Source organism: Lissotriton helveticus, chromosome 1_2 (assembly GCF_964261635.1).
Source record: "Lissotriton helveticus chromosome 1_2, aLisHel1.1, whole genome shotgun sequence".
Lineage (NCBI taxonomy): Eukaryota > Metazoa > Chordata > Amphibia > Caudata > Salamandridae > Lissotriton > Lissotriton helveticus.
In genome coordinates this window covers 117,901,316-117,918,350 of record NC_136058.1, presented here as the reverse complement: position 1 = coordinate 117,918,350, position 17,035 = coordinate 117,901,316, and the positions used below count along the sequence as shown (strand labels likewise).

The 17,035-nt window shown below is 45.5% G+C and overlaps 1 protein-coding gene across 1 annotated transcript in view; it reads right to left on the bottom strand.

Moving 5' to 3' along the window:
- Nucleotides 1-17,035, bottom strand: part of LOC144807784 (E3 ubiquitin-protein ligase RNF170-like) — a 49,857-nt gene that overhangs the window by 17,036 nt on the left and 15,786 nt on the right. The window contains exons 2-3 of the mRNA XM_078673435.1: nt 15,127-15,196; nt 1,008-1,116 (exon numbers count right to left, since the gene is read on the bottom strand). Coding sequence (XP_078529561.1) covers nt 1,008-1,116; nt 15,127-15,196 — 179 coding nt within the window. The remainder of the gene's footprint in view (nt 1-1,007; nt 1,117-15,126; nt 15,197-17,035) is intronic.

Below are 17,035 nucleotides of genomic sequence, written 5' to 3'. Positions count from 1 at the left end.
ACTTCTTTTACTTTTGAACCCAGGAAATCCGGCCCACCTTCGTGTTTTAAGAGGGGAGTGGGTGAGGGTGGCAGTTCTAATGTTCAGACTAATGTTAATGCCACTACACGTTTGGATTCGACACGATTGGATTCGAGCGGTACTCAGGATAAGGTTGATGTTTTACCTGACAAAAGAACTAGAGTTTTGCCTGGTTGGCTTAAAGATTTTACTATGTAACCATATTAGGATTCTACAATGTATTATCTTGTTGTTTTTTTTAAATTTCTTATATTGTCATTCTTTCTTCTTTGTATTTTTATTTCTTTTATAGTATAGGGGGGGGGATGTGTTATGTTGTATGTTTCTCTTTAATTAGCTCGTGATTTAGAATATAGAGCGTGTAGTGTTGTAGTTCCATGTGGAACACGGAGAGTAGATGGAGAGCGGTTGAAGGCAAGACATCGCTTCCCTGGCTCTCACCTGTTACCTTTATTTAACTTAAATAAATATATATAACTACTTCATCCTGTTGACTCCTTCACTACAGAAGTTCTCTTTATAATGTCAAATCTTGCAGAGGTATGCCTTCTGGTGCATCTGTCTGAATTTTGGCGTCCAACACCCTTTTTTTCCAATGTTATACCACCAGATACATCATTCAGCGGGGGTGTTCTGTTTATTTTATTGTGCTTTGTGTCACTTCTTGCTCTTCCCCTGTGATCGCTTAAAAAATACTATTAACACACAACTGGAAGCGCCAGAAACACAATCCCAGACCTTCTTAGATGTTAAAGTGACTATAATCAACTGTGTGTTAGCATACAAGGGGAGTCTGGCAGATTTGGGTTTCCATGAAAGCATATACTGCATAACACTCAAATCGCACCATCATTGTATGAAGAACGTACAATATGATTCCTCATGAAAGCATGACATTTGTGAACACATTTTTATGGAACAAATTAACTTGGTATGGAACATGGTAAATATCCTAAGAAGCATGTGTGCAGCACCCTTCCACTTACCACAAAACAAGTGCCCACAGTTGGTTTCCACCGGGAGGACTGCTGTCTGGAGGCAGATGGGACAGTTTAAGTCACTGTGGTAACGAGGCTGCCAGTTTTTGATGCACTCCTATAAATAAATATAAAAAAGGAATCTGTAAGCGCTGGTGAGTCTTTTTACCAACAATATATTATGCTAATTTCACCATAAAAAGTAAAAGAAGGCATTTTCAATGGATTCATTTTACTATTCTATCAAGGAAGAACCCATTGTACATGAAAAACATAAGATTTGTTCATGTAAAATGCCTATTGAGAAAAACGTAATGCACACAAATACAACATTTAACGTTTCAATGGCATACTAAGATGTGCTCCTAAAAATACAGGACCATAAAGTTAAAAGGGTGGTGTAACAAATGTTTTGCTGGACTTCACTCAGAATCACGCATGATTCCTGTAAAGCAGCCACTAAATGTTTTCACTGAATGCGCTGCACCCTATTATGATGGATGCGCTGCCCTGGGGTCAGCACATTCATCATAATAGTGTGCCTACACATTGTTTGCCCGGCACACCTTTTAAAAGGTGCACCAGGTGCAAACAATGAAAATGCGCTCTGTCTGTAATGCGGCCCCAGGGGCCATTTTATAGAGAGTGCCTGAGGCACACTCTTCTGAATAATAGGCTAAGAAACGAAGAGAAATTTAGGAGTGTATTTACAAGCCCCTATCGCCAGCAGAATGTTGCTTTAGTGTGGTGGCGATACGGGCTTCTCCTCATTTACAGGGCACCCTTTCACGCTATACTTAGCTTGAAAGGGGAGGTCAATGGGTGTTGTGGTGGGTGTTCCACTGCAACACCCATTAATTTTGATGCTACCCCATATTTGGAAGGGTGGCGTAAATATGGGGCAGCGCCAAAATGAAGGCCAAAAAAAACCTGGTCTTACCCTGGCGAAACGAGGAGAAATGCTTTGTTTCTCCTTGTTTTTGCTGTTTCCATGTGTGCTACATTGTGCAGCACACATGGAAACAGCAAAATGCCATTGGTTGTTTATGTGCAAGAAGGTGACCCTTCTGAACATAAACAATCTTTAGAAAAAAATGACGCATGGCAACTTGTATGTGTGCTGCATTCTGCATTACACATAGAAGTTTCAAAAGGCCATTGGTGTTTGTTTATGTGCAGGATGGGACACCTTCCTGCACATAAACAATCTTTCCCTGCAACACAGGCTCCCTTACATAATGGTGCAATAGTACTTGCGTTGGCAATAGGCAGCTGCAATTAGCGCCAGTGCAGGGGGAAACGCAGGGCTGCATCATATTCTTGTAAATACGGTGCAGCCCTGCGTTTCAGAAGTGGCGGAGCGCTGCGTTATGTCAACAAGGCTAATGCCGCACTCTGTCACTTCATTATGAACATGCCCCTTAGTTTGATTTGCTTATGGGTTGTTGCAAATCACAGATTGACTTTGCTATTTAGAGGTCCCTGCGTAAACACTGCCAGGCATCGAAAAGAGAAGGCTGTTTGCTTCTACAGAAACGATCCTCATCTGTCTGATAGTGGTCTGTGGAGAGGTATTTCTCTCCATCTCTTAGTTGAATCTCTGGACTGGCAGCTGATGTAGGTGCTACGAAGGATAGCCTCTTGCTGGCTCACAAGGACAAAGGGATTCTAGTCCAGTCAGAAAAACCTAGTTGACCAGCAGTAACTAGACATTTCTCCTACTTGCACTGGACGGAACTGTTACCCTGGACCTCTGGAGTGCCTAATGCAACGCAAGATGCCAATGTAGAGAAACCCCAGGAACTAGCTGTCTAGGTATACGCTGCTGGAGGCCTGAAATAGATGTGCAGGGTAGCCCTCTCTGAACTTTACACAGTGGACTGGTGTCTTGGAGCCAGTTTAGAAGAAATTGCCTTTTCTTTTTCAAGATAGTTTTTAACGAGAATGTTTAGAACTATATTTTGGGTAGAATTCCTGTTAAAAGGATGCACATATCTTCCCTAAAGAAATATACTCGTTTAAATTCCTTTCTTCGGTGCCAAAAATAAGGACAATACTGCACTCTAGTGGCCATTTTGAGATCCACAACCAAGAAAATGATTTCCTTGATTTTACTTTTTAAAAGCTGACTTTTATTGTTAAACAGTTGTTTTCTGCTATATTTTGGTACCTACATCAGGTTGCTTTCATTTTGTTTATTCAGTTCCTCTCATGCCTAGTACCTTGGTTTTATGTTCTTTATTTTCTTACATTTATTTCGGTTTCGAACATATGTCACACTTTCATTATATACATTTCTCTATTGAAAGCCTGATTTTGGGGGCGTGGCTTGGATGGCAACGAAGGCGGTCGCCTAAGTTCGAGAGCTCCGCAACCCCGGGGACAAGAACGGCGAGTTAACCAGCGATAGCCCTCGGTCTCCCACATCGAACGGAGGAAAGTGTGGGGGAATACTCAGAGCAGCGGAGGAAGGCAGCATGAGGGAGCGAGACGACGGCAAAACTAACAAAAACCCTACAAGCGGGGAAGCGAAGTGGAAACCCAAGATGGCGGTGCAATAAAGAGCGCAAGAAGAAGCCACAACGAGTTGGGGAACACAAGGCGCATCCAAAACCAGGCCAAACGCGGTGAACACGGTTGAAGGACAACCCACAGCAGAGGCGGCATACGGCTTGGGCAGGAGAACGGGAATCCGGACGCAGGCACAAAAGAAATAACCCGAAGGTAAACAAGGGCGGCCATCTTGATTGCATCCGAAGTGCAACAAGGAGGTGCAGCACACGGGGGCAAGCCCAGCGAAGCTCCCCACCGGAAGGTCCACAACCGTGAGTTGCGTGAGAGCGGAGCAAGCAGCCACACACAGAGGTGCGAGTGGCGGTGCGGTATAGCGGGAGTGAGGCGGAAGGTGGGCACAAGCCGTACAGCAAGACACGCCCCTGCAACGGAGGCACGAGAGCAGTTCCCAGTCGACGTGAAGGAAGCGGCACAAAGCAGCAAAACGAAGCTAATGCCTGTCCCGTTTCATGAGGCGAGGCGCCAGTGTAGCGGCCGGTAACACTGAGGCGACGCCCACCTGGAACGGCGGCGGCCATCTTGGAAGGGGCAAGGTACACCGCGGCGGAGAGCGTGCCGCAGCCCAGCCGACGCAAGGCAGGCAGGGGGAAAAAACGAAACACTGCTGGTCTTTCCGGTGAGCGAAGGACATCGAAACCGGGGAGCACCAAGGCAGCAGCCGGCAAATAGTGAAGTGCCCATCCAGGAAAGAGGCGAGCAGAAAGCGGCGGCCATCTTTGAAGGGGCAGACCACATCAGACCTCACCACAGCAGACAGACTGAGGCGCGGCAAACACACCGCAACAAAGCGAGTCACAAGCGAGAAGCGGAAGTGCGACTCAAGGCGCAAGGTGGCGGAAGTGAGGCTGTGGACAAAGGAGGCTATCTTAGAAAGGTGAAACCGGCAGGGGGACACCACAAGAGAGGCTGCACACAGGTAGGCAAGCAGAGATAGCGGAGCTCTCAGCCTCGGGGCGAGGGACAACGGGAGCGCAACTAAGCACCGGAACGCGCCACTGCAGCCTCCTACTCAAGCAGGGCGGTAAACACCCGGCAACGCTCTGCCGATGCGAGCGACAGCGAAGGGGAAAAGAGGGAAAAGAGCACTGAGACCAGAGACCAGAGACCAGGGATCAGCACCTGGCTCTGGACAGTAGCCCTGGCGACCGGCAGAACCAGAACCAGGGTGATAAAGTGGCCAAGCAGGTTCACCCTCGGCAGCACTGCAAAGGCTGACGCAGCCGCGAACACCAAAAACAGCCCGACAAAGGGAACACAACAGTACAACCTGCAAAAGAAGGAGAGACTGTCCACACATCAACGAGGAAGAGGCCTAGAGATGATGAACAGTGACATCAAAAAAATTAGGAAAGACCTGGATTCACCGATCAAAATGAAAAACCTGCAAAACACAGAGTCTGCGATGGACCTACTTGTCAAAAAAATAACCGAAGCCAACGACCTGGCCAAGGCTACGAAGATCTCCATGGACAATGTCCAGCTTGAACTTACAGCCATTCGTGCAGACCAGAACAAAATAGCAAGTAGAGTAGCGGAGACAGAGAGAAGGATCAGTGACATAGAAGATAAATCAGGCGTCATGGACAAAGACATATGCTACATCTCCAAGGTCTCCAGCGACATGCAGAGAAGGCTCGCAGAGCAAGAGGATAAAAACCGGAAAGGGAACATCAGGATCCTAGGCATACCAGAGGACGAAGAGGAGGGGGCAGGCTCATGCGCGGCGCTACTTGAGACACTGATACCCAAGCTGACTGGCATAAAATTTGAAAGAGCTCTGGAGATCGACAAGGCCTACAGAATCCCCGCCACAAAACAAGCGCACATGAAAGGGCCAAGAACGATCATCTGCAAAGCCCTAAGATCCAGCCACACCGATGCCATTTTCGCCTTCGCTCGCAAAGGCCAAACCCCCATCTGGAAAGGCAAGAAGATAATCTTCACCCAAGACCTCTCAAAGGGCACGGTGGAAGCAAGGAAAGGGTTCCTCGCGCTAAGAGACACTATGAAGAAAGCAAGGATAACGTTCAGCTTTGTAGGCCCAGCAAGAATGAGGGTAACAGACGGGCAGGACACACGTATGTTCGATGACCCAGCAGAACTACGTAGGTACCTCAGGAAGCCGGATCAGGAGGAGATGGAACAAACAAGTCCTGGAACGGCAAAAAGGAGAGCCTCATCAGATAGCTCAGAGAAGGGAGCAGCAGGCGGCAGATAATAACCTACCCGGGAAGAACAACATCTACCTCTACGGAAAAGAGACCTACCTCATCGGAAGAAGGTACTATCTCAACAATGGGAATAAGAACATTGGACACTTTATGAACACTGAACACTTCCACCCGGCAAAGTAACACCGATCTCATAGGAAGAAAGACTACCTCACAAGAGAATACAAGACCTTAGACACTTGTAAAACCAATATCCTTTGCCTAAAATGCGCAGCACGGGAGGGGGGCTGAGATGGTCTTTTCTTGTTTTTTTTTAAAAAAGTTCCGGGGGGGCGGAGGGCGGGAACCGTTGCTGTCGCACGTTTACAGTACATTGACGGGGGAGGGAGGCGGGGGGGCGGAGGGGGGGACAGGGCCGGGCGGGAGGCCATGTAGCACAGACAATCTTAGCCTGGTGGCAGCACTCTTTTTCTTCTCACCTCTTTCCTATATCTACACACAACTCCCCATCCCATCCCACACCCCAGGGGGGCACCAATGACGGGAGTCAGTTAGCAAGTGAGCAAAAAACTAAGAGAAGAAACATAGATCCCTTGCAAGCAACAGCGACAGAACTATCACACCATGACGACACCTGACATTATGGGCCAAGCGCAGATAGTCTCGGACATAAAAATAGTGTCACTCAATGTCAAGGGCCTCAACCACCCCGTCAAACGACGGAAAACACTAGACTACCTAAATAGACTGAAGGCTGATATATACGTCCTCCAAGAAACTAGAGTGTCCTTAGAGGACGCTAACAGGCTCAAAGCCAACTGGATAGGCGAGGTGCTATGCTCACCGGCAGTCAACAAAAAGGGAGGGGTCATCACCATAATCAGTAAGAAAGGGAATTTCCAGGTACACAACAATGTCGCAGACAATAAAGGGAGGAGGCTGCTCACATCTATCAAAAGGGGCGACGAAACAATACACATAGCAAACATCTACGGGCCAAACGCGGTGGACAAGGAATTCTGGGAGGAGCTAGAGAGTGAGCTAAGCAGGATCCCACTGGGCGAGCTACTAATCACGGCAGGAGACATGAACCTAGCGATGGATAATGCCACAGACAGACACCCACACAGACCCAGCCACACCTCACAAGAACAGAACACACTCAAAAACCTATGCACCAAACTCGCACTAGCGGACCCGTGGAGGTTACAAAACCCTAGTGCCAGAGAATACACCTTCTATTCGCACCCCCACAACTCATATAGCAGGATAGACTACATACTCATGTCCGCCACACACACACACCTGACAGACAAAACAGAGATAGGACCCATAACAGTCTCAGACCATGCACACATATCCCTCTCCTTAAGCGGCAAACACAACGAAACACCAAGCAGGAGATGGCGCCTCAACAGTGACATACTCGAGAACCCCGCTAACATTATAGAAATAGAGGTAGCGATCAAAGAATATCTCCAGTACAACGACACAGCAGACACAGAGGCAGCAACACTATGGGACGCGCTTAAAGCAACAATAAGAGGGAAACTCATGAATATCAAAGCACGCATGAACAGAGGTAGGAGCAAAAAAATCAAAGAACTGGAGGAGCAGATTAAGGAGTTAGAAAGGAACCACACGGCCAACTTAATGGACAGGAACACACTCACAACACTCACAAAGAAAAAATATGAGCTAAACAGAATCCTAAGCGAGAGAGCATCCACTTGGATCAATAAATATAAATCCATAAACTTATGCTCGGCTAATAAAGCAGGGAAAGCCTTGGCGGGCTACCTGAAAGCCAAGCAAAGGCAGCACTCAGTCGCGGCAATTACAGACGCTGACGGCAAGACACACACAGCAAATAAACAAATCCTCGAAACATTCATGAAGTTCTACAAAGACCTATACACTGGCGATACATCGCTGGGGGCAGACGGCGGGGCAAGCCTGCTAGAGAAGCTCGACTTACCCAAAATAAGCGACGAACAGAGAGAGGCCCTAGATCAAAACATTACCAAGGGGAGGTAGGGAGGGCCATAGACTCACTAAAACCAAACAAGGCCCCAGGTCCGGACGGCTTCACAGCTACCTTCTATAAACAATTCCAACCGTTACTCAAAGACACGCTAGTCAGAATATTCCAAGCGTGTGCGGAGAAAGGCAATATGACAGACTCAATGGCAGAGGCACACATTATCGTTATCCCCAAGGAAGGGAAAGACCCCCAGTTCCCACACAACTACAGACCAATTTCTTTAATTAACGTGGACTGCAAAATCTACGCTAAAATCATAGCAGCAAGACTAAACGCACATCTCCCCTCTCTCATACACAAATCTCAGGTGGGCTACCTGGAAAACAGACTCTCGCAGGACAACACCAGACTGCTATGCCATCTAATCAACCGCACAGCCAACAGTGAGGAAAAGGCTGTCATGATCGCATTGGATGCAGAAAAAGCCTTCGATAGAGTCTCATGGCCCTTCCTTAACCAATGCATGCTCAAGTTTGGACTTGGCGAGAAATATAAGGGCATGGTCATGGCCCTCTACAAAAACCCCCGGGCCCGAGTGGTGGTGAACGCAGCTACATCGGACACACTCGCACTAGGTAGAGGGACAAGGCAGGGATGCCCCCTCTCACCGGGACTATTCCTGCTGACCCTAGAACCACTCCTCCACATGATCAGGTCAAACCCCCGGATCACGGGGGTGCAGATAGAAGGTCAAGCTTTCAAACTAGCTGCATACGTGGATGACATTCTGATCACCACAAACAACCCACAAGAGTCAATTGAGGCACTCGTGCAAACAATAGAAGAATATGCACATGTCTCAGGATACAAACTTAATAGGGAGAAATCCGAATGCAAACCTATGAACTGCCACACCACCAAGGCTGTCCTGGGCACGTCCGGCCTGGCATGGCAAACGAAACCCCTGAAATACCTAGGCCTCCTCTTCGGTAGGGACCTAAGATCAACACAAGACCACAATGAAGAAGCGATGTTAAAAAAAATTAAGTCCATGCTAGACACGTGGGGCCCCAAATTCATAAGCTGGTGGGGAAGAATTGAGACAATAAAGATGATGGTCACCCCCATGCTAAACTACCTGCTTTCCATGCTGCCTCTCACACTCACAACAGATTTCCACAAACACATAGACAAAAGCATCAACACGTTCCTCTGGGGAGGGAAAAAACCAAGAATCAGCTTAGCGAAACTCAGACTTAAAAAAGAACAGGGCGGACTGAACCTCACAAACTACAAGGCCTTCCAGACGGCATGCCTTGCCAAACAGGGTATACACTGGATAGCCCCCACACCAGAATACATGCCGGTATGGCTGGACCTGGAACGGAGTATTTTAGGTGGTGCAGACCCAATTATGGCCCTCACGGCACACAAGCACCCAGAGGCCAAAAACGCAATAATCCGCAACACAAAGACAGCGCTGCTGAAAGTAGACAGGGAAATGGCAGTAAGTATCAAAGGCACCAAATGGGAATCACTGTGGCATAACACCAAAGTCACATACAAGGGGAAAACACTAGACAGCAAAGAATGGTATAGCAGAGGCATCACAACGCCGTCACAACTAGAAGCAGGTAACAATCCACTCACCTACAAGGCACTACAGCAAACAACCTCCCTACCAAACAAGGAGTTCTACGAATTCCTAAAAATCAAAGCAGCTATCACCAAAGCAAACCTCTCGAAACTGACACCCACCATCATACAATACGCACAAAACTTAAACAAGACAGGCCACCAAACAGCGCAAATTTACAAGCTAATCACTCCACGCACCACAACTCTAAACAATAAGACACTGGCCTTTTGGGAGGAGACCATACATAGACCGCTAAATGAGGATGAAAGAGCCAGACTATGGACGACAGCGTCCAAAAACAAAATCACGCCACAACTAGCACAAACAAAATACTGGTTACTCCACAGGCTGCACTGGACACCAGCGAAACTAGGGAGAGTGGGAGCTAGCGAGAGCAACACATGCTGGAACTGTCAGAGGGCAACAGGAGATCTTTCTCACATGTTATACGAATGCCCCAAAGTCAAAACATTCTGGAACAAGGTCTATAACGTCATAGACACAGTCACAGGAAGTAACACACATAGATGACTAGCGGGGATAGCCACTGTCTTCCTAGCAACAGAACTTCAGTCCAAAGAAATACGAGACCTGGTCGATTTACTTCTGACGGCTGCGGTGAAAACGATCTTGGGTAACTGGAAGGACACCAGCAAAGCCACCTTCAAACGCTGGTTCAATTGGGTAACCTTCCTCCGGGGGGCAGACAACATCACTGCCAAGCAAAAAACGGCGAACCACACTGCCAAAGACAACATGTGGGAAGCTCTCGACACCTATATGGAGCAGTGACCCCCCCCCCCTCCTTTTTCTTTCTCTCTTCCTTTCTTCTCTCTCTCTTGGCCCCACCAGGCCGCAACATTGCAAGAACAGTACAAGTACTACGAATGTTTTGCCTTTGTATATGGAAAAATTTACTTTCAATAAAATATTTTGAAATAAAAAAAGAAAGCCTGATTTTGAGTGGCAGCTCCCGGGATGAGCAGATATTCCAGACATAATTAAAACTATAGAAGGAGCAACACTGCTTGGGCTTTGTTGGAGTTCTCACAGCGCATATCAAGCCTATGACCTCTCTCTACTCTAGCTTTGCAGCTCAGTTTGTTAAATCAGGCCTTCTCAAACTTCTCAGTGACACGATCCATTATCATTTAACAATCGCACAACTCCACACCCTTCATTTTCAACATTGCTAAGCCGATGATGAGCATTTTATTGATCTGGCTCCCCAACATGGCTGCATCATGACCTTTAACCTACCCTGCTAGTTTGAGAAAACCTGACGTAAAACAACGATAATAGTAGAAGAAGGCCTCTCAAATCGTAGCTCACAAGGGTCGATTCAGGGCAAGTTTTCATGAATTCTATACAAGATTTAGATACAATGAATCCACATTGGAATACAATACACAGCAGTTGTCTTAAAGAGCGGGCATAGCTCTGGTGCTCATGAAACCACATTTGACTATCCTGTAATCGAGCAATCACTTTCCAATCTTTAACTTCACTGACCCACAGTAGCACATTTTTAATGTGTATTTTGTTACAGTGACCAGTTTGCAAAAAATGTTGTCACTCCATTCTAAGGAAGCTTTTGTAAGCAGAGGGTTCCAGTCGGAATTAATAACACTACATGACAATCCACGTTGCTAGCATGGAACACCTCGCCTTCCCCGTCATCCCTGTTTAATGATCAAACATCGCTCAGCTCAGCATCATCTGACTTAAAGATAAATGTTGTGCAGCGTCAGAAGGACAGATAGGAGGACATTGGAGGTGTGAGATGGCAACACCTGCAGACGCCTACAGTTCAGCGGGTTCGCATACCTTATCCTTCACATGTGTGTCAGACCTATAGCCATCTATGGTAGGAACCTGCAACCACCCGGAGGCTCCAAAGTTCAAATCCTATCAGCTTCAGATATTAATCTTCTGAGCTGCGTAAAATGGATTTCAGGTGACCTTTCACCTAGTTCTTGTTAAAGCTATGTTAATACTGAGAGTAAATGGAGTCTGAACTATTCTTTAGTATAAAGAGAAAGAATGGTCCGCATCTGATTCTCATTGCGGAGATTCCACCCCGAGTGCAGAGACTTCCCCACGACTGTAGGGCCTCCGCCACGAGCGGGGAGGCCCTTTGTGAATCAGGCCCTCCATGCTCTCTCTCATTTTTTGTGAAGAAATTTGTAATTACTTCAAATTAAAGATTTTCATCATAGACCTTCGCAGGGTTCACACCTCGATACCTTTACAACGCAGGCATTACAATGCAAGTCGTTACAGCGACTTGCGCTGGAGGGTCCTGGACTTAGGAATAGTATGATTTACTATTCCAACTCCAGCCTACATTACAGTAGGGAAGGTGTTGGAACAGTAAATCATACTTGTAATGACCGCATTGTAAAGGTATTGCGTTGTGAACACCGCGATGTAACCAATGTTTCCCACCTAAGATACATATTGTACAAGATCAGCCGACACCTGTTTCGCTCAGGCCGTATATGCCCTCTGTCTTTCTCAAGACAGTGAATGGTTTCAGTCTGTAAAATAGATGGATAAATGGTCTCTTCTTCAGGGGCGCTGAAGTAGGAGCGCCTTCCCTAATCCTTGTCAGAGATGGCATCAGGCGCCCACCGAGTCCATGTGTTCACGTCTACTGCTTTTCGTGGGTTAAGTCTAAGAAATGGTAAATTTACTTTCAAGTCAGTAATGAAACTGAACCACAACTTATGCACTCATGAGTGACGCTGTATAGTCTTACTTTGGACTTACATTTTCAATGAGAATACTATTCTCAAATCCAATATCGAAGCTGCTAACATATAGCGAGTGCTTTCCTTCATGGAATGTGAGAGATTATGTAGTCGCTTGTAATATTAACAGTTTGTCTTTTATTACGAGCTTCTGTCCACTTAATACAGCGTATTTACATACACATATCATGAGCTATTACAGCCAGATAAAAACCTGCGTAAATCTGGTAAGATTTCACCCGCATTCTGCATATCTCTCTGCAACGGACACTCCTTTATCACGATTTTTTCCACTTATAGGCCAGTGTATATGTTTAAATTTAGAGGAAACTTGAGAAGTGCAGGCATATCTACCAATTGAGAATTTGGCCTTGTAGCACCCATGGTCACTGTTTACCCTAGGCAACTGAGAGTAAATATAACCTTTACACAGAGTCTGTGTTCCGGTAAAGGAAATCGCCCTTGCATATTTCCAAAGTGTATGTACACCCTAAAACAAATGCAGTGCACGTGCAGCTTGTGATATAGACTTGATGGCAGTAAAGGGTCTCTGTGAGTGGGCAGCTTAGGGTGGCACGCGCAGTGGAAGTGTGTGGCAGGTATGCCCACTGAGCATGCGTGGGAAGCTGGCACTGGGAGTGAGCATATGGTGCAATGGCATGCTTTGCCTGCAAGTGGTGCTGCACAACTTTCCCTGCCATTTGAGGCACTGTATAGACACTACAGAGCAATTACATCGTGTTGGGTATCATCAACATCTATCATGACAGTATACATAGTGTCAAGACTAAAGCTGTGTTCATAAGGTGATTAAACAATATTCACCTTAAAATATACAGAACAGACCACTCTGAGTATATAGAAAAGTAAATTCAGTGCAGGTGGTAAGAAGCAGTGCTTAATTTGAGCCTGTGGTTTCCGGTGCTCAGCACTGACACTTAATCATGAACACCAGTGCTTATAGCACAAACTTGACCCAAAGGTATTGCGGCATGGACACATTCATTTTTTGTAGACACAGGAGTTCTGTTTTAGGCAGCGCTTATAGGAGAAATGTGCTGGTGCAAGCTGCCTCCTGACAAAAGCACCGACTCTTTTTTCACAAATTAACCACTGGTAAAAAGTGAACCAAAATATAATTTAGAAAAGCATTTATACAAAATGAGGAACTTAATACATCTAGGATTTCTGTCTTTTGAATTAGCTACTGTAATGCTGCAGTACTTAGCTACCCCTGTGTCTGAGTACTAAGCGAAACATCCTTAAACCAACAAATAAAGGTAAAAAGTCATGGATGCAGCTACTTGAGCTGCCTTCCATTACTCCAGCTTTACCAGGCACCACAGGGCCACGCAAAGTGGCCATGCATGGCTTGCTAAATGTAATCTAGGTTGTATGTGTCAACCTTGCGTGGCTTGGTAAATCTCATCTAGCTTTTGCGTCACCTTGGCCTTACCTTGAGTGGTACAAGGCCAATGCAAAACTTTGATAAATATGCTCCCAAGTATCTAGCTTAGACTGGATTTAATGACAAGTAGGTGAATCCCTAAATCATTTTGGTAGCCTGGCTTTTGACCAGAATAATAGTTTCCTGGGTTTAAAATGTTGAGTTGCTTTATAAGAAAGAATGTAGCCCAGTGAGTCTAATGACTTACAGATTATCCAAAGAGCTGACCACATATAGTGCTACATAGGGGTGCAGTACCTAAAGAAACAAGGATTAGTGAACTCAAAAGGTCACACCTACGAGACCTATTGGCTTTGGTAATGTATACCCATGCTGTACAGCATCACGGCTGCTATGCAGCTAAAAATGGATGGCAGGGTATGCCCAGATGTGGGCCCCTTGCTCAGGTTGCCACTGGATTCAAGCTAGCCTGGCTGATCAGGAGTGTTAGCCCAAAACCGGTCCCAGGGCGCCTGTTTCCTGTCAGTGAAGACCTGACTTGGCAGTTCGGGCTGGACTGTTCCCATGGTAAACATGGTCAAGACTGATTTGTAAATGGCTGGTTCTGAACTGGGGTGGCGAAGTGAGATAAAGAATGATGATGGATTTAACCCTGATCTAATAGTGACTGGGGGTGAGTGTCTGAAAAGTTTCAGTGCTCTGTCCATCATCTCCTTGTGTTTGCAATTACACGACTAACATGTAATTTAGTACGTACCTGCATGCCTCCATAAGGGCACAAGCTTTTGTGTTTCTTTTTGTTTACTGACGCAAGATAGAAAGTTGTACAAAAACATTTTCTTTAAAGTTAGTGTGAAAGCGATTTAAAAAAAAGAAAATACAACAGATGAGCAGGCTGCAGGAGCAGGTTGAGAGGTGGTGTGAAGCAATACAGTGGGCAGGGGAGAAGCAATATAAGGTAAAGAACACATGGGCAAAGAGACAAACAAACAGGTGAATAACTGCTACTTGGAGCATTAGAGGAAAGCACACAGGCAAGAGAGAGCAGCATGAGTGCGGGTGAAGGGAGAGAAGCACATAGGTGAGAGAGTAACATGGATAAAGGGAGAAAGGTACACAAGTGAGATAGCTCAAAATCTCATGCACTTTCACAGAATGCTTAAACAAAAAGAAAAATTGAGTACACTAAATATGACCAGAAGCCTGTCAATGACAGAGCTGTACACAGGCTATGCTCCATGGGAGGGTCAAATACAAGATGCACAGGCTGAAACAAGGAAAGCCATTTAATAGAAAATAAGCAAATAAAAGTGAAATTATAGCCAACCAATGGTAAGCAATGGGTGCATAGTAAGCCCCTGTCTGTTCTTGGTAAGCCCACAATATGTCTTTCTCAACCAGAAAGCTTGCGCTGTCTGTTGGGCTTGACATAATAAATCTAGGATAGTCACCTCTACTTTGGTGATAGCATTTTAGATCAACAACATTTTGGAGGATATTAATGATACACAAGTATAAGCTACTTTTGTCTATGATTACAATGCAGCCTAAGGTAGTGATATTTATTCAATTAAACGCGGACTAAGAAGATTGGCCTACCTTGTGAGCAGAACAGTGACTGCTGAGTCTTGGATGCTTGGTTATCTTATGTTGGTGAACATGAGCAAATCTGAAAAGATACAATTGATGTCATGATACACTGAAAGGAATGAAACACTCCGATCGTATAGTACATAGAGATAGTATAGTTTAACATCTCATGTCACAAAAGAAACACAGGAACGAGGAAGCGATGCATGGTGATGTCTTGTTAGGGATGTTCTGAGTAGTAATCACCTCACCTTGGTGTTGTCTTGGTGTTTGGTGTTGCGAGGTCAAGTCACTTTTTCAGGGCAAAACATTAAGATAAATGTAAATAAAACTGTATACCTGTTTGCTCTTTTTGGTACACAACAACCCACATGTGTACAAATTGGCAAATTCAACAAGAACCACATAGGATTTTTGACCAGAATATTGAACTTCTGATATCAAGATGCTGTGACCAAAATATCAACTGTCACAATATTGTGACGGCAAGTATATGTAGATAACTATACATATACTGTTGTTAACTCCACTTATATGTACCTTCATGTTACATATCTTCAATATGCATACAAGGGGGTTAACAATAGTAATTTTGCGCATACCTATATATACTTAACTTCACAATAAAGTGGTAGTCAACATTTTGCCCATTATTTTTTGGCGAGTCGATATTTTTTTCCACCATATTTTGACATGCAACCTCTGCACAGTTAATCATAATAAAGACAAGTCAGATATAACTTTCCTACAGTGACCCCTTGAACCTCCCACCTACCATCATAGAAAATGCCACTTGTCACCATCAGTGTCTCAAATGCCACATCAGTACCACTGGTTCTACTGTACGAAGTGGGTATCACGGCTAGTGGTGCCAGCCACCTACAGTGACTTAGACCACAGTTACTGAACATCTAGTCACTCTCAGTGCCAACGGTAGAATCCACATGGATGGTTCCCCAACCAGATGTGCAGCTGGAAGCCTGGTTAAACCAAGTTACCAATGTTTGGCAATGGTTCGACCAGGAATATAAAAACATTGCTCTTACATCAAGGTCCCTCTGTCACAACTGCATGTGCTTCATCGTTCCAAACTTTGGAATTGTTCAAGTGGCCACATGAGGGACAGGGAAATAGTAGTAGGGGTTGCATCTACCTTGAACCACGCAATGGGGTGCAAAAGCGACGCAACTCATAAATTAGATTTATCAAGCCACACAAGGCTACCTTGCATTGCCTTTATGGCTTGATAAATCCAGAGCAACGCAACGCAACACAAATAGGTGTGTTGTGTTACTCAGCACCAGTGAGGTGTTCCATGGGTAGAGCATGGGTGTTCCCAAGCATCCGCCAATGGATTTTGGCGCATTTCCAGATTTACCAACAGTGGTAAACTTGGGAATGCATCAAAATGCTATGCCTCCCCAAGTGAGGCGTAAGGAGAAGTATCTTAATTTCTTCTTGTTACTTCCTCTATCTATGTGTCCTGCATTTTGCAGCACACATAGCAAGAGGAAAATGCCTGCTTTCGATGCAGGTGCTGTTGCACCATGGTGCAAGGGTATTCATTTTGGCACTAGGCAGCCAAATGGGCATCATAGCAAGGAAAGGGCAGGTATGCGTCGTTTATGTAAAATATGGCAGATTCCTGACCTTTCACACTGCGCAGCTAAGTGGCTTGCTGTGCTACATGAAAACTACATAAATATGCCCCATAGTTTATAAGTGAGGGCAAACGTGTGAATTGGGGTGGTATGGGCTGTCATAGGAACATGGCTTAGCTTTCTCTCTTTCTTTCTCTCTATATCTCAGTAGCTGGCATGTTCGAAGACATACAGGAGTTGGCCTAACGATTAGGGCGGTCGACTTCGAATCTGGGGAACTGGGTTCGCGTCTCGGCAATGACGTTGAACATCCTGTG